The following is an 18,644-nucleotide window of genomic DNA, read 5'->3' as shown; positions in this document are numbered from 1 at the left end:
CGATGGCTGCAGTTTTTTCCACAGCGCCATAAACTGCTTCTTCCCTGCCGCTGTCTGTCTCTCTGATTAGTGATGTGCGGATCGATACTGAAATATCGATACTTCCGATACCAGGTCTGTGTGCTCAAAAATCGATTCTCAAATGAAAATATCGATACTTTTGATACTTCATACTTGTGGTAATGTATATCATTAACAGGAACATGGTGGAAAGTAACTAAACTATTGAGACCTTGTCTAAATGACATGCAGTTTTTAGGAACTACTTTTTCTTCCGCCTGGGTAAGTGCGTAATGCGTAACCCGCTGCTCACTCAACAGTCAGTCTGTCTCAGTCTGTGTAGAGTCAATGGCAGCTCCACAAACAGCCAAGACAGATATCTGTGGGAAAATTATAAATAATATTTTGGTTGAATGGTTTTATTATTTTACAATATGTTCTTTTTTTAGTGTCTGAAACACCATTTTCACATATTTTGTACGATTGTGTGAGTCCTCTGTTTTTTCTGTTGTTGTACTATTAGCTTGGCTATTGTAGTGTTATTATACACCTTATTGTAAACGAGGCCGCTACCTCAATATACTTCAGAGTTTAAAATAGATACATATGTTACTCTGATGTCTTGTATCCTTAGGAAGCTATGACTTGAAATACACTACTTTTTTTTTAGATTTACCAGGCATATTAGGTGCATATGCACAAAGTATCGGTATCGGATCGGTATCGCCGATACCAGCCTGAATTTTACTCAGTATCGGATCGGAAAGAAAATTTGTGGTATCGAACATCACTATCTCTGATCACTGAGGGGCGGGGCTGCTCTTCACACACACACACAGAGCAGGGGAGAGAGAGAGAGAGAGACAGCGTGCAGCAGCAGCAGCAGCAGCAGCAGAGAAGTGACCCAGGTGAGGGTACTGTAGGTGCGGTGCGACCGCAGTAAGAGAGAGGCGGCAGGTGGAGGGGCTGACTGGAACGAAACTCTCTTGTTATTTAATGAGAAACACTGTAGTATTTTCTCTTAATCATATAAGGGTTCCTGCATAGATAATGTGGTGGCGGCTGCCACGCTAAATATCTCACCGCCACCAGCTCACGAGTCAGTGTTTTTTTTTTTTTTTTCCCCCTCCGGCTTTTTGTGCTTTTATTTTGAAAGGACAGCTAGAGAGAGACGGGAAGGAGGAAGAGAGAGCGCCGCAGAGTTGGGGCAGACGCACAATAATGGCTCTTTACACTACAAAGTTGGGCTCTATGGGCTCTACTCGACTTGGTTTAGGTCCTGTTCCATAACAGCAGAGTTCCGGGGACGGGGTCGTCATATCACGGCCGCTACGTGCGTCTCGCTCTCTTTTTTCTCTCCTCCCGTCAGCTCCAAACACACTCGTTCAACTCGATCACGATCATTACAGCGTCAGCGTGGTTTTTCTTTTGACAGTCTATGGGTTTTCCACACAGTAGCCTAGGCTGATTGTAGTGAAACAGTCACCTGTTAATGTACGGCGTAACCACACCACGAGCTAACGTCCTGTTTAGTTACAGTCTCCTCACCTGCAGCGTCACGTCACTACAGCTGTTCTGATGTAAACAAACTCACGTGTGGAGTTTGGCTGTTCGTCACTCACAGGGTCCAGGGATGATTCAGTGTCCCACATCCTTTAGTTTTACAGTAGCTAATAGCTATATATTATTATTAAAAAAAAAAAAAAATTAAAAAAAATTAATTAATATATAATTTTTTTTTTTTCGGTGGGGGGGGGGTATCGGCCAATTAATCGGCTATCGGCTTTTTCCTGCTCCAAACTATCGTTATTATATCGGAATTTAAAAATCCACTATCGGTCGACCTCTAATCATAACTATGACAGCTGAAACAGTAAACACAGTCGATCGATCAAATAAGTTTTTTTAATTTAAAAAACATATATATTGAGGCTATATTGTCCATTGTATTCATAAACATGAATATATATGTTTATTTATTCATAAATGAAAGCTCCCGCGGTACTTTTGACCCAGCTCTGCCTATTGTTTCTGTTCTGAATATCCTGCGATTGGACACAGAAGTGACGTTTTGGACCTTGATGACGTAGCCACTAGCCATCCCCATAGTCTTAGGAGTAGGTTCAGTACCTTTAATTGTTGGTGCAAGCTGTTTTTAGATCTGCGGGGCAGAGACGTGAGTGGGATTTCCGGCTTTCCCTCATCAAACTCATCAAATACACAATCCAACAACTCCAAAATGCTCTGGTGGACAAGTTGTGACCTGCACATTCACCACGCTATGAAATAATAATGGAACGTTGCGATACAGAGTTGTTTTAGAGGTAAATACGTAGCCGACATTCCAGACACGGCTGCTGGGTGGAGTGACTTGAATAGTTACAAGTATTTGCTTCATGTGTCGTAATGTTACAAAATTATACGTTATTATCTCATAGTGTGGTGAATGTGCAGGTCACGACTTGTCCACCAGAGGATTTTGGAGTTGTTGAATTGTGTATTTAGTTTGATGAGGGAAACGTTGAAATACCATTTGCCTCTGTAGCAGCTCACGTCTCTGCCCCGCCGATCTAAAAACAGCTTGTACCGACACTTACAAGTTATGAACCTAATCCTAAAACTATAGGGATTATGGCAATAGGCAAATTTGCCAAAATGTTGAAATCCCTTTAAGTTTCAGTATTAGAATAATGAATTGATCTCCATGGAACATCTACTGCGACTGTCTCCTGACAGGAGGAAACTCAGGGCCCAGAGCTCAACTCATGCTGGCCAGCAGCACCTGGTGGACACTGGAGGAACTGCACATTAATAATATTTTCTGTTTGTCTCACACAGGCCCTGAGGAAGGAGCCCTCTCCCCCTCCCCCTCTTCACACACAGAGGAGCAGGATATGGATACAATAACCATGGCAACCGCCTCCTTCAGCCAGCAGAGGAGAGGTGGTGGTGGTACTGGAAGAGGAGGAGGAGGAGGAGGAGGAGAGAAAAGGAGAGAGAGGAGAGAGGGAGAAGCCAAACGAAGAACAGGAGGAGGAGGAGGGTTAGGGCCTCCTGATCTGGACCTGGACCGAGTAGAGGAGGAGGCACGGGAGGAAGACAGGCGGAGGGAAAAGGAGGAGGAGGAAAGGAGGAGGGAAGAGGAAGAGGAGAGGAGGCGGGACGAAGAGGCAAAGGATGAGAGGAGAAGACAGGAGGAAGAGGAGAGGAGGAGAAAAAGTCAGACTGTCAGACACAAGAAGCAGGACAACCAGAGAGAGCAGGGGAGAAGGACCCGGAGCTTACCCAGGATCAGTGCTCAAGCCTGGGACACGTCGCTGCCAGAGGAGAGGGTGGAGGAGTCTGAAGGAGGAGCAAGGGAGAGGAGGAGAAGGAGCGGGACAAAGAGCAAGAGGAGGGAGAGAGAGGCCAACAGAGAGGAGGAGAAAGAGAGGGAGGACCGAGACAACAGCTCCACCAGCCACGCAAAGCATTCTGGGAGTACGGGTCCACCCCAGAGAGCAGCGTTTTCCTTCCTCATGCCGATGGATGATGATGACGACGAACGCCAGCGCCAGTCTGACAGCGAATCAGCAGCCAGCTTCTCAGAGGTCAGCCTATCAGCTGCCAGCATTGCCACGATGGGATGGAAGGAGGAGTCTTTCTGGAGGAGAGGCGAATCGCCACGGCGACAGGGGAGCACCCCAGGCCCATGGCTGAAACCCAGCCCACAGAGACTGACGCAGGTTCTGAATGGTAGTCGTCTCCGTGGGCAACTAGCAGCTGGGCTCTCTCTCTGATTGGTCAAAAGTGAGGACCATCTCTTTTTTCACATAATACTTTTTTTTTAATTGGCTACTTAAAAGGGCTTTTTTGATTGGCCTGTGGAGAGACAAAACCCCGCCTCTTCCCGCATCTTATTGGATGATAACAGACATTTCTGGTTGGAAGATGAGATGCAAGAAAACAAGGACTTGTTTCTGATTGGCCAGGCGGGTTTTGGGTCCTGTGATTGGCCAGTGACATAACAGCTTCACACATGAGGAGTTCCTCTCATTTTACCCATCATCCCTCAGTGCATCCTGATCATTAGGTCAATGTGTTCTCAGCTCTCACTGGGATGAACTCAGACTCTGTGGTGTCATGAAGCTGCTGCACTTTTGACTGGGTTGGATCACTATGGTAACCATAGTAGATCGCCATGGTAACCACAGTCGACCACCATAATAATCACCAGATTCATTATTGTAGTAACTGGGGTACATCACCATAATAACCAGATTCATTTGACTAATCAGATTACTGGAAGAAGTTGAGTCATCATTCCTACTGGATCCCCACAGGGACAAAACTAGTGAGTTTATAATAAAGTGGTAAAAAAACAATATATATTTTTATAGGTCAGTAGAATTCTCGATAATTATGTCAGAGAAACAAGAATCATTTCCCAGATGCTCATTAACAGACTTAGTGGCTGCGCTCAGACATGTTTCACTCTACCTGAACAGGATTCCTCAAAGTGCACAGAGAGTTTTTACATCACACCTCAAATTAGTTCAAAGGAAGGAGGAAAAATACAAAATAAGCAGAGAAATTATTCTTTAAAGTGTTTCATAGTATTTTAATATGAACTCATCACAGATTCAGAGGCCGTCTGAGTCAGTATATGAACAGGATCAATTGTTAAACAGGACTTTGCATTTGTAGTGATTGTACTGAAGTGAAATAATTCTTTCTGGTCTCTCTGGTCTTTGAGCTGACAACTTGTGGCACAGAGTTTTCATGTAAACTGGTTGATGAAGTGGAAGGCTTCATGTGTTTATGTGGTGGGAGTAGAATGAGTGTCTGCACAGCTTCATGCCTCTGATCCCAGAGCAGCTGCGGCCAGGTCCTGCCCTCAGCTTCTGATGGTGACTGAAGCAGCTGTATGAAGGAGTTCAAACCCAGACCAGTCACTAAGTGAGGTGGGTGTCACATCAGTGTGCCCCCTCCCTCTGTGCAGGCTGAAGCTTCACGACACCACTCATGATCAGGATCACTGAGTCCAGCCCCAGTGAGGTCTGGACACCCAAAGAGAGCGGAACTAAGCAAACACAGGCTCCCTGTCCACCGGGCCACCGGGCCACCGGGCCACGACACCCTCATCATCCTCATCTGCATCTTTCTAACTTTAAATCGTATGCAAATAACATGTGGACCTTCACCAGGATGAAGGCTGTGTCTGTGATTCTCTCTGTGTAATCTGAGCATGTGAATATCACTGGAATGATTTTTTATTTTTATAAAACTCAACATGTAAAGGCTCAATGACACTATTATTACTATTATTAATATTATTATTATTAGAGATTAAATAGGACCAGAGATGATCTGAATTGCCTGCTTACTTGTAAAAAAAGAAAGAAAAAAAACTTACAACAGAGCCATACAAATACACACACACACACACACACACACATTCATACATATGTCAGGTCCAGCCGCGGTCCTGTTGGCTTTCATAAACATTGCCATGGCAACACGGTCATCGGGACGGATGACCCGTTTCTATACCAACAGCCACGGTGGAGCAGGAGCGTGCTGCCAACATGGCCGACGACCTGCAGCTCCGGATCATAACAAGTGCCTCATTTTATTTTCAGCCTTCGTCCTGCAAACTGACGCCCGAGGCTGCAGAGACACCACCCACACCACCCACCTGTCCCCACCCGTCCCCACCCCACACCCCCGTCCCCGTCCCTCCCCCCAGCTGAGCCCCAGTCTGTGCCTCATTGTTTTTCTCTGAGTTGAGGATCAGTTCTTGTCTCAGAGTCAGAGACGAAACAAACAGCATCAATAAAACCAAAACAAGCCTCACGTGGTGTGGACATGTCTCCATCTTGTCTCTGTTGTGCTTCACATTCAGGCTGAAACTAATGACTCTGAATTAATGTTCAAGGAACAAAATCTTTATTTACAAAGCAGCTAACCTTCTTTTCATTATGGATTCACCTGCAGATTGTCTGAGCAGAGATGCAATGAGTCAATGAAGCGTTTTGTTTGATTGACAGAATATTAAATCAGCAGCTATTTTGATAATTGATTCGGTAGTTTTAGTCCTTTATAAAAGCAGGAAGTATCTTGTTGCAGCTTCTGAACTGTCAAGAGCTGATGTTTTCTTGTCTCACATGAGTGTTTTTCTCAGTTTTCTGACATTGTCCTGGATTCAATTCGAAAATCCTCAACTGGTTAATCAATAAAAGTGATCATCAGTTGTAGCATCCTATCTGAGACACTTTGAGGGTTGAGACACAGGACATGTCTCCATCTCGTCTCTGTTGTGCTTCACATAAAACTAATGATTCATTGATAAATCTGCTAATTATTCTCTCCAATGATCGACACAAAAACAAACATTTTTTTAAACCATTTTTTGCTTGTCTGAGATGAAACTAAATGGATATTTTTCTGATATTTTATGGATTAATCAAGAAAATATTTAGCAGATTATTCAAACATAAAAGTAATCAGTAGTTGTAGCATGAGGACAAGACTCTTCCTCTACTGTTGAAGAAACATCAGAGACAAAGAAGAAGAGTGAGAATGCAGTTTCCTGTTTGTACGACTGAAATGATTTGTTACATTAACTTCATGTTCATTAAAAGTTTACATTCGTTTAACTGTTAATTTCAGCCTCCAGAGATTTAACAGACGTGATGCATGAAAAACCTGATCCCACATGAACGGACGCCAGACTAGCGTCCTCACATCAAACAGTTTATAGCCAATGCAGGTTATGCAACGTTTAAAAATAATATATTGGGTCAGTGATATCAATTATTATTACTGTGATTAATTCATTTTAATTTAGACACAGAACTGGTCTGTTTAGACGTTGAGACTCTTCTCCACCAGGAGGCATCTGATTGGTCAAGAGATTCATCCTGCAGCTGGAGTCCAAACATAAGAACCAGGAGCCAGGAGCAGATGGTCTGGACCCCACAGAGTCCTGATCCCAGCCTCATGGACAGAAGGACTGAGGGAGGTTCCCCAAGATGCTGGAACAACTTACCTGACAAGAACCTGAAGACCTGTGAGCAGGTCTACCAAGGAGAGCTGCAGTTTTTATTCTCTAATAAACTTTGGATGACCTTCACTGAGAAATGTCAATTTAATACCAGCAGATTTTTTAAGATAGCTATCTCAAAAATCCAGTATTTGTTTGAACTTATTTAGGCCCCACCCCCTTCAGAACCAGGTTTTATGATGTATTAGTAAAAATGCTTCACCTCTGAAGGTCTGTATCAGCCAATGACGTGGAAGCATTCGCCAACACAGTTGTGTTTCATCATCATGAGTGTGGGAAAATTGATAACCCTTAATCCTGCTTCATAGTACAGGAGTCAGGTGTGTTGTAGTTAACCTTTATGTCTGACACAGACCTTTTAGTCCGTTTTTGATTTTCACTTTTGCGACATTTCATAGTAAGTACTAAGGGGGTAAAAGTCTGAAATTAATTAAAAAATTTATGAAATCAATGGTTTGAATCAATAGAGGAGAAGTGGATAAGAAGATTCATGCAAAAAAAAAAACTTGTAAAATATAACTTTTTTATGGCTTCAAACACGTTGGACACTTTTGTCCAATGTAGCCCTTGTGCCAGTTTGGTTGCGAGAGTCCTGTGGACAAAAAACTACAAACCCCAGGAAATCAATGTTGCTACTCATCAATGACATATCCAAGACTGATCTAATCTCCTCAAACCAAATTCAATTTGCATTCAGTTTTTTGGAAATAACCCCCTTTTAATGTGCTTTTTTCAGCACTTTTTTTCCAGGGACTCTATTTTCTGGCATTGAAGGGGTTAGAAGTCTGAAATTAAATCAATGGTTTGGATCAATAGAGGAGAAGTGGACAAGAAGATTCATGCAACTCCAAAATTGTAATATGCCTTTTTTATGGCTTCAAACACGTTGGACTCTTTTATCCAATGTGGCCCTTGTGCCAGTTTGGTTTATCAAACCACAAAGGTAACTCACCTGTCTGAGCATCAGGCCCTTTACTTCCACTAAACTTCCCCTGACATTCATAGCCACCGCTCCATCCCTCAGTCTCAGGTAACACTGTGCTCACCTGTCTACAGGTTCAGACAGGGTGTGTTTGATTTGTCTTCCAGAGCGTGCCGGCATGCCAGGGAGTAAATCAGGCTACTGTGGTGGTGGTATGTTCACTGACGACAAGGATTTTTAGCTTTTTCTACTTCATGCTGTGTAATCTGTGTTACGTCTGTTCTGCTGTTTCTGACCAGAACAGGACAAGAGGTGCTGGTGATACTACAGTAAATGACCACACAACACATCTTTATAAAAACTCTTTATAATAGTATCAACAGTTATATATCTGTGCTCAAAGTTTTTTCTTCCTTCACAAACTCTTCATATATAAAATCTTGAACACATGGAACAGGAAAATGTGAAAGAGAAGATCAGTCGAGCAGAACGGACCCTCAGACTCATCTTCTCAAATCTTCTCAATTGAGCAGGTTCATGAGACAGACGCCATAGTAACATATGTGACCAGACTCTAAACCACATACACTAAAACACAACTAATGTTCCAAAAGTTTTGACTCAGGAAGAATTCAGCAGAAACTTTTCCATCACTTTGCCTTCCTGCTCCTTTAAAGGGCAACTTCGGTTTTTTTCAACCCCGGCCCTGTTTTCATATGTTTTTCTGTATATGTGAGTGATGGATAATACTTTTATTGAAGTGGCTGCAGTATTGAGCCGGGCAGGCAGCCTGCTAGGCAGGCTAGCGCCGCCTACTGGTTCCGGCTAATTTCATTTGCCTCAAACATGTAGTCAGGACACTAGCAATGCGTTTCGGTTTGCTCCGTCCGCTCTGGTGGACGGACCAATCAGCGAACAGATGGGGAACTGAAGGCAAAGCCGTTGAACTCAAGCGCTCAAGCTAACCTATGAGCTTAACCGGTGTATAGCACACGTGACCACCAAGCAGCAGCGATTAGTTGAAGCAAATGTAAGCAACCGCCTCCCGGAAGCAAACGAATCCCTATGGCTCGTGTTCAGACGCTATATGAAATGTAATGAAATAAGCGGCTGATGCATCAGGCTAGCAGCCTGCAGCCCAGCTAACGCTCTTCCAAGGGGCAAGTGGCTCCCGTCAAAGTTCGCCCTATAAACGGGCATTTTTTTAAAACTGACAGGCTCAGATAGTTACAATGAGTGTCCCACAACATACTAGAAAGGAGAAATGGACGTAATAGAGTGCCGAAGCGGAAGCAGGAAGTAACGGCCCCATGGGTCCTCAATTCGAAAAAAGGCTCCATAGAAATGAACGAGACTCCAAGATTTATTTCGTGATCCGTTTGAATTGTGCCATGACAAAAAAATATGTCCTCTACCTGTTTAAAACATCACGTTTCATGCCGAGAAATTAGCAGTTTGTTGTAAAACGGCAACAGAAGAATGTATTTTGTGTGACGACGCTCTACGGACTACAGATCTGTGTCCCACAAAAAATACGTCACCAACTGACACGGGAAAGGGCGGCATTTGGTGTGTGACGTCACCTACGCGACTTGTAGTCTTTCTGGTTATGGATTCTTCGGAATTTTATTTTACAATAGTTTTACAACAAACTGCTGATTTCTCGGCATGAAACGTGATGTTTTAAACAGGTAGAGGACATATTTTTTTGTCATGGCACAATTCAAACGGATCACGAAATAAATCTTGGAGTCTCGTTCATTTCTACGGAGCCTTTTTTCGAATTGAGGACCCATGGGGCCGTTACTTCCTGCTTCCGCTTCGGCACTCTATAGGTCGCTGTTTGCTGTGATCTGTGTCCAAATCTCACCACGCCAGAAATCTCGCGATAACTCGCGGCAAAACACCGGTGGGGAATACTGTTACCTGACTGAGGTGAAGAGAGACGACCGGAGAATTTACGAATTGTAACAACAAAATGTTGGGCTGCTCTTCGCGCAGCTTTCACAGAGCTTTCATAAGTTAGGGCTAACAGTTAGCTGTGCTACAAATGGATGCTAACACTCCTGTGGATGCACTGCACCGTCGCCGTGCCGACCACAGGGTCTGCACTAGTGACCACTTTGACCGGGGATGACTACTGCCAGTCAGAAGAAGAAGAGACGTGCTAAAGGTAGAGACACGTCCATTTCTCCTTTCTAGTTTGTTGTCAGACACTCGTAACTATCTGAGCCTGTCAGTTTGAAAAAAATGCCCGTTTATAGGGCGAACTTTGACGGGAGCCACTTGCCCCGTGGAAGAGCGTTAGCTGGGCTGCAGGCTGCCTGCCCAGCTCAATACTGGAGCCACCTCAATAAAAGTATTATCCATCACTCACATAAAAACATATGAAAATAGGGCCCAGGTTGAAAAAAAAACGAAGTTGCCCTTTAAAACTGCTTTGTTTTCATATGTAGAATTGAACTGAAGTCACTTTGTTGTGGTAGAACAAAACAGGAGAGTCAACAGAATCTGTGAACATGGGGAAATCCCTGTTTGTAAATCAGCTACTAATCCAACATTCAGTCATTCACAGCCATAGAGATGAAGACAACTCTGGATGCCCTGAGGGGAACAGTCACAAGTAACAAGTGGGCCATGTAGGAGGTTCACAGACAGTAAACCTCTCACAGACGAGGTAAGGCAGCTCATGGTGGGTTTGTTTGTTCTTTCTCAGTCTTTAGCTGCTCTGGTAACTTCCTGTTTGAAAAGGAGGCACTGTTTTAAAGGGATAGTTCACCCCAAATTCAAATTTCACTCATTATCTACTCACCCTCATGTCGAATAAGAGCTGTGAGAATTTTCAGAGTCCTCCGTTCCTTCTCTGAGTTACGGGGGGTCCGCGCAGCAGTATTTGTCCATATAATGGTTGTGAATGGACACCAACTTTCTTCGTCCAAAAAGACACACCAAAAAACATCCAAATACCTCCATACTGCTCGTCTGTAATGTCCCTCTTGTATTGAAGCCCCGACATGAGAAATTGTTCCGCCGGTCACACAGGAAGAGCAGTGAACTGAGACACTGGGAGCTTCCGCTACAAACAAGCTTAAAATATAGACTTATTTAATTTTTTTCGGAATAATTCAATTCACAGCTCTTAGTTGACATGAGGGTGAGTAGATAATGAGTGAAATTTGAATTTGGGTGAACTATCCCTTTAAGAGGAGAGGAAGAGTAGAGGAAATTTTCTAGTTCATGTTCACTGAACATGACTGACAGCTCCACTGACCAATGAAATTCAATCTTGGTGGTCATAAATGATGTCAGGCTCTCTGTCCTCCCCGGTCACATCTATGGTGACATCGTCGTCAGTGACGCTGGAGCAGAGTGATGACGCCGTGTCCTCGCCTGAGTCGGTGACCGGGAGCTCCACCTCTATCTCGTAGTACGTCCCTCTCTCCATCCCTCCTTCACTCCACTCCTCCTCCTCCAGCTCTCCCACCCTCCTGTACTTATCCATCTCCACTTCCTCCTCCTCCTCTTTGAGCCGGAGGAGCTGAGGATGGAGGGAAGGAGGAGCAGGTGGATGAATGAAGGTGACACCAGAGCCGTCCTAGACAGATCTGGGCCATATACATGTTTGTAATCATCATCATCATCATCATCATCATCATCAGTGATGATGGCCTCTCCTGTCTTATCCTTGTGCAGGGCTTTTCCTTGGACCTGGTTCACTTCAGTTTAGTTACACTGTGATAACAATTTATTGCTATAAATAATGATCAATAATCAGGATTGATTAGAATACCAACCTCCTCTGTCTTCATATCCCGCTGTCTCCTCCTCTGACGACACTGGGCTTTAGTTGCTGTGTTTTCCATGGTTGTGGTGCTCACCTCTTCAGCCTGGACAGGGTCTGGTCTGGACTGCTTCAGATTTCTACTCGTCTCCTAAGAAGAGGACAGACTCTGAGCTGAGAGGGAACAACACACACCGGTAACACCAGTATAGGACGTGTGTGATGGGAATAGCGGCGTTACTAGCGGCTCTACTTTTTTCAGTAATGAGCAATCAAATCATTACTGTTTTCCCCGTTACAACGCCATTATGACAATAAAATGCGCCATTACACTGTTACACTCAAGAAGTCCCATCAGAAAATAATACACTGTTTAAAGGGATAGTTCAACATTTTGGCAAATTGGCCCATTGCCATAATCGCTATAGTCATAGCAGTAGGTTCGTTAACTTTATTTGTCGGTGTAAGCTATTTTTAGAACAGCGGAGCGGAGCAGCAGGCTGCTCAGAGCTACGCTATGGAGGCTAAAGGAATTTCTTGGTTTCCCTCATCAAACTCATCAAATACAAAATCCCAAAACTCCAAAACGCTTTCGTGGACAAGTTGTGACCTGCACATTCACCACGCAATGAGATAATAATGGAACGTTACGAAACGGAGCCGTTTTCGAGGTAAATACAGGGTAAATACAGAGTCTGCTTGCTGAAAAACTGTCCCTGAACGCAACGCGCATCAGCGGTTTTGCATGAATTTCCCTCTAAAACAACTCTGTCTGGTAACGTTCTGTTATTATCTCATAGCGTGGTGATTGTGCAGCTCACAACTTGTCCACCAGAGCGTTTTTGAGTTGTTGGATTGTGTATTTGATGAGTTTGATGAGGGAAACCAAGAAATTCCCTTAGCCTCCATAGCATAGCTCTGATCAGCCTGCCGCTCCGCTCCTCCATTCTAAAAATAGCTTACACCGACAATTAAAGGTAACGAACCTACTGCTACAGTATGACTATAGCGATTATGGCAATGGGCCAATTTGCCAAATTGTTGAACTATCCCTTTAAGGATGTTATATACATATTTTATACACCGTTCATCATGCGGTCGGAAAAAGCCGTTTATCTGGAACTAACCAACTCACTAGTACTCACTCAGTATTCCTCCACACAGACAGGCTCTGCGACGCACTGTGTGTGAGTGATACAGCGCGTCGCGGAGCCTGTCTGTGGAGGAATACTGAGTGAGTTGGTTAGTGCAGTAGTTAGATAAACCAGGGTTAGGGAGGGAGGTAATTAGACATACACTTCAGCCACTTTTCATACTGCAAAAAAATAAAACAGCATTATAACAGTAAGTATTATATAAAGCAAGGAACTATCTGCTACCAAGAAATATTCAGAGAATGTTTCATGAAAGAGAGCATGGTTATGATTTAAGAGAGAAATCAAATCTAAAGGTTGGCAGAGCTCACACAACAAAGAAAAGTGTCTGTATCACCATTTGTGGAGTAAAACTGTGGAATAATATGAGTACTGAAATCAAAAACATTTCGAGTGTAATTCTGTTTAAAAAGAGACATAAAGAAATGATTCTCCAGAGGTACATTGAATAATTCACACAAGGTGTTTGCTTGCTTACTATTTGGATTAAAATGTGGCAGGAAATGGTACATAGTGTAATGGAGGAATGAAATAATAAATGTATGTTTTTGTGCTATGATTTTAATTAGAACATATAGTTAAAATTATAGGGGTAGGATTAGATAAGTTTATACTTCTTCCTACTCCTTTTCGCTCATGTAAACTGCGTTGCTTATGAGATGTTACTTTTTTGTGTATACATTTTTGCTGTTCACTTATTTCCTTATTATTATTATATTATATTATTAATTATTATATATTAATTTTTTTTTTACATTGTCGTTTACATGATCAAAATAAAGATATCAATCAATCAATCAATCAATCAATCAATCAATCAATCAATCAATCAATCAATCAATCAATCAATCAATCAATCAATCATATGAGCGTATAATAAAAAGGTAGCGCAGCAGTTACTTTCCTTAATTAATTACTAGAAACTAGTGACTATAACTAATTACTTTTTCAAAGTAATGTGGCCAACACTGACTAAATGTGACTAATAATAATAATATGAAATGTAGATGTTAGAAGTTACAGTCACAGCTAAGGCTAGTTCAGGAGCTGAGAGAAGATGGCATCCTCACTTCATCCATTTCCTTCAATTACATGTACTGTGCATGCTTGAATTACAGTTCTTATGAAAAACAAAGGAGGAATCTTCAGTCTGAAACATTTTGTGTCTGACAGTTCACAGACATGCCTGTGTTGGTTCAGCCTGGTTACCTGTGGGTCACATCTGTCTACATCTGGAGTCATGTGATCACACACTCACCGCCATCAGACATTTTCTGAACTGACACCTCTGCTTCCTGGTTTCTCGTCCTCCGAACTTCTTCTTATCCAGGCAGGAAACACACTTCCCACAATCCTCTCTGAGACATGCAGCACATGACCGACAGTTCGACCGACGCTTGCGCTGCAGGGACGGAGGGAACACGGGTCAGAAGTCAGGGATCAGGGATATACAGTATACTAGTGTGTATGTGTGCGTGTGTGTGTGTTTCCATGCACCTTGAGTAAAGGGAAGGTTGTGTCAGAAACCTTCCCTGTGTCTCTCTCACTCTCTGGACCTGGTGTCAGTGTCTCTGTCGGTGAGGTTTCACTTCTGTCCATCTTCACCTGGTGGACCAATCACATGCCAGCGGCCAGTCACATGGTGGAGGAGAGACTTATGGCTGCGTTTCAAAAGCGGGTTGAGAACACTGGGCAGGCGACTTGGCTATAGACATATCTCCTGAAGATTGGAAGTCATGTTTAAATAACATCAATACAATGTATAAAGAAATGAGTAATAGATTTATTCAATTGAAAATAATACATAGATGGCACCGGATGCCACAACAACTTTATAAATGGAACTTAATACCTGTAGACTTTTTTTGGAGATGTGACGGGAGTGGTGCTTCTATACTACATATATTTTGGACATGTCCAGCGCTTAAGGACTGGTGGAACAACATTCATCAGGTTATATTTGAAGTCCTGCGCAAAAGGTTCCAAATCTCTGCAAAAATGTGTGTCTTGGGATTGACCACTGAGCTTAAGGACAATGACTTCACATGTTTTGAAAAAAGGTGGATTATTTTAGCTCTCACTACAGCAAAACGGATACTATGTACTAAGACACTGGAGGAAAAAACTGCCACCTCCTTATGAAGAATGGACTACAACAATGGTACAGTTGGCTGCCTACGAGAGGGTGACATACTCCCTACTGGATAAACTGGATCAATATATTCCCACTTGGAGCCCTGTTACTGACTGGCTGTCTGTGGGTTAATGGTTGCCGTGACAATGCAATGTTGTCGTTGATTTGGTGTGCTTGTCTGTTGAGAGGTGTCAGTGTGGTGGTCTGTGGTTGTGTTTGTTTTGTTTTTATTTGTTTGTTTGTTCTTGTTTTTGTTTTTGCTTGAAAAAAAGAAAAAAACAAAACAACTTAGGGAGTTAATTTTCTGGCCTTGTTGGCCCCCTGATTGAATGAATGGATCTCTCCCTGTCTGTATTATTTATTTGTCAAACTTCAATAAAAAGTTCATTACAAAAGCGGGTTGAGTGTCCCTCGCTCACTTGCCCTCAGCCCTTGGTAATACGACACATGGAGTCCACTTGTAGTCCAGCCATTTTATGAAAAAAGGTTGAACAAATTGCAACAGAAGCAAACTCAACTGATTTTGTATCCTCAACATGTCCTGAGTGAGGGAGAAAAAGCCCCGAAGAATCCCATTAGGGGGAAGTTTTGAAAAAGACCCAAATATATCCCATTTATACGCCTATTCATTATTTTTCTCACATGAATAGGGTAACATTTTTAACCTTTAGATATCTCCATGAAAATTATTGAGTTGATTACTTACATTAAGACAAACAAAAAATGTATTACAAGTTTTTTGAAATTCTTTGTTAACATGAGCAAATTTGCAAAAATCTGCATAAATTCCACAGTTTTGACGGCACATGTAAAGGTGCTGTGGTGGTACCAGCTTGAAAATTGGAATGAGTTGACTCCATTGGTCACTCGACAAGAAATCACTTTAAATTTCAAGATGACAGCAATTTTTCAAGATAGTCACATCCTTAGTAGAGCAGGTATGACATTACGTATGGCTAATTTGCATACATACCAACACCTGATCTAAACATTGGGTATAGCAGGTGAAAATGTCTTGTTCACATATTACAGTTAAAAAACTTAATATGGAATGGAACCCATTTAGGCCATCAGGTGTTGTATGTATGCAAATTGGCCATACGAAATTGGATTATGCACTGTTTGCTCATACCTGCTCTACTAAGGATGTGGCTATCTTGAAAAATTGCAGTCATCTTGAAATTTAAAGTAATTTCTTGTCAGTTGACCGATGGAGTCAGCACCTTTATATATACATGTGCCGTCAAAATGGTGAAGTTTATGCAAATTTATGCAGTTTTGCTCATGTTAGCAAAGAATTTCAAAAAACTTGTAATACATTTTTTGTTTGTCTTAATGTAAGTAATCAACTCAGTAATTTTCATGGAGATATCTAAAGGTTAAAAATTTTACCCTAGAAAAATAATTAATGCGTATAAATGGGATATATTTGGGTCTTTTTCTAAACTTTTTGAAGCCCCGACATGAGAAATTCTACATTTTAAGTTTGTTTGTAGCGGAAGCTCCCAGTGTCTTCTTCTGGGCTTTTTTAAAAGTTTTTTTGTGACAAATAAGTTATTAAAGGGATAGTTCACCCAAAATTCAAATTTCACTCATTATCTACTCACCCTCATGTCAACTAAGAGCTGTGAGAATTTTCAGAGTCCTCTGTTCCTTCTCTGAGTTACGGGGGGGTCCGCGCAGCAGTATTTGTCCATATAATGGTTGTCAATGGATACCAACTTTCTTCGTCCAAAAAGACACACCAAAAAAACATCCAAATACCTCCATACTGCTCGTCTCTTGTATTGAAGCCCCGACATGAGAAATTCTACATTTTAAGTTTGTTTGTAGCGGAAGCTCCCAGTGTCTCAGTTCACTGCTCTTCCTGTGTCAGTGCAAATCACGCCGGCGGAACAATTTCTCATGTCGGGGCTTCAATACAAGAGGGACATTACAGACGAGCAGTATGGAGGTATTTGGTGACCATGGATGTTGACTCGATCCCTCAGCCCTCCAAGGGGTTGATCTCCCCAAGTTCACTTCAGCTGTTCAGAGAAGTAGAACAGCCCTTATGATGGCGGCGGAGGGCAAGTGAGCGAGGGCGACTCAACCCACTTTTGGATGCAGCCTTTATCTGTTCAAATCTTGGGAAGGGCTGAACCTGATGAAGACCATGTGACACGCTTAAAATGTCCAGAACAAGCAATCATCAATGATCAGTCTGTGAGATGTCACCTGGTCAGTGCTGATGCTGCTGCCCCCCCCCCCCCTCTTCTTTTTCTTTGACCTCTGACCTCCTCAGCACCAACGGATCCTTTCCAGCCTGAGCACGAGCAGACGACTGGACAGCAAAGACCAGCATGCAACAGCTGCTGCATGAAGCTGAGTGTGCAGGAGTAAATATGAGTCTTACCTTTCTGTCCACAGCGTTTGGTTGCTTCTTCTTCTTCTCTGAAACAAAAGACAGAACCATGAAGACAAAGAAGAAGCTCTCACCAGCAGACAGACAGACAGACAGACAGACAGACAGACAGATGGACAGATGGACAGCTACCTGCCGACTGGCTGTAGGAGCAGCAGGACGGTGGACTGCAGAAGGCAGAAGAGAAGAAAAAGACTTTTAATTGGTCTGTTCATTTGTCTGTCAGGTGATTTTGTCCAATGACTCCTCCCCCTCTTACCTGGGCTCTTGTGATTGGCTGTAGCTATCAGGTGTGTATAGCACTTTACTATAGATGTGGTCTCTCTTCATCCTTTTATTGTTTACTTTGCTGCGTTTGTTTTGTCTCTGGCTGCGGCGCAGACGGGGGTGGCGGGCGGGACCAGGGGTGATGACATCAGAACTTGCAGACTGCCCCAGCAAACCAGACCCTCTCCTCCAGGTACAGGGTCTCCTGGACCTTTTAGCAGAGACAGGGTTTCTTAAAGGAGTCATCACCTGGTCTTTTACGTATCCAATCCCCCTTAAATTGCTTTGAATCAATTCTTAAAACTTATTGGAAACATTTTTTTTTACATAGAGCTTGTTCTGACACTTTTTCATATGGCAACTTTCTCGTGAGAGTAAGCGCGAGGTTTTGACTGGTCTGGATGTTCATTGTATTAATATGTAATGAGGTGCGCATTGATTGGACGCAGGAAGGACAGAGCCGGAATGGTAGCTGGCCCAGTGGGCTACATGCAGGCATTGCTGTATTGGAAACCGCATACTATGCTGCTCTCTGTCGCGTACCGTAACCATGTTATTATATAACTTCATAAGATAAGAGAAAATTGTATCGGTTCATTGTAAAACATGTATTTATTGATGCAAATGTGGTGATTTCTGTACGTAGGCTACAGAGCCCCGGGGCAAAGCTGCTGCTGCTCTGTGTGAAGCTTCACTTTTCATTCAAACAAACTAATACCACTGCCACAATTGTTAGATTTCATCAATGAGACCAACATTTATCTCCTACTGTAAAAAGAATTGAACCAGTCGGCGGTAAACCTCTACAAACCTGCGGGTAAGTTAATTAACGATCGTTTCCTCCGGCGGCATGGCAACGTAGTTTGACCGGTTAACGAGCAGCTGCAGGCGGGTTGCTGACGAGTCACTCTCCGCTCCTCTGCCTCGCTGGAGCTGC

General features: G+C 42.9%; 1 protein-coding gene and 1 long non-coding RNA gene across 6 annotated transcripts in view; one reads left to right on the top strand and one right to left on the bottom strand.

Annotated features, from left to right (window-relative positions):
• The window catches only part of magixa (MAGI family member, X-linked a), a 77,276-nt gene extending 71,441 nt beyond the window's left edge, over positions 1–5,835 (top strand). For all 5 annotated transcript variants that reach the window (XM_085780751.1, XM_085780749.1, XM_085780750.1 and 2 more), the window contains one exon: positions 2,839–5,835. In XM_085780751.1, coding sequence (XP_085636877.1) covers positions 2,839–2,845 — 7 coding nt within the window. In that variant the 3' untranslated portion in view covers positions 2,846–5,835. The remainder of the gene's footprint in view (positions 1–2,838) is intronic.
• Positions 5,836–11,869: 6,034 nt separating this feature from the next.
• Positions 11,870–17,466, bottom strand: LOC146983937 (uncharacterized). Its single transcript, XR_015036205.1, has 4 exons — positions 17,432–17,466; positions 17,254–17,359; positions 14,161–14,304; positions 11,870–11,899 (listed from the first exon to the last, which is right to left on the bottom strand). It is a non-coding gene; the product is annotated as an uncharacterized LOC146983937 (long non-coding RNA).
• Between the last annotated feature and the right edge of the window lie 1,178 nt (positions 17,467–18,644).

This window comes from Trachurus japonicus, chromosome 7 (genome assembly GCF_045865225.1).
Source record: "Trachurus japonicus isolate A0001 chromosome 7, Traja_1.0".
Taxonomy (NCBI): domain Eukaryota; kingdom Metazoa; phylum Chordata; class Actinopteri; order Carangiformes; family Carangidae; genus Trachurus; species Trachurus japonicus.
This window is presented reverse-complemented; position numbering and strand designations above follow the sequence as displayed.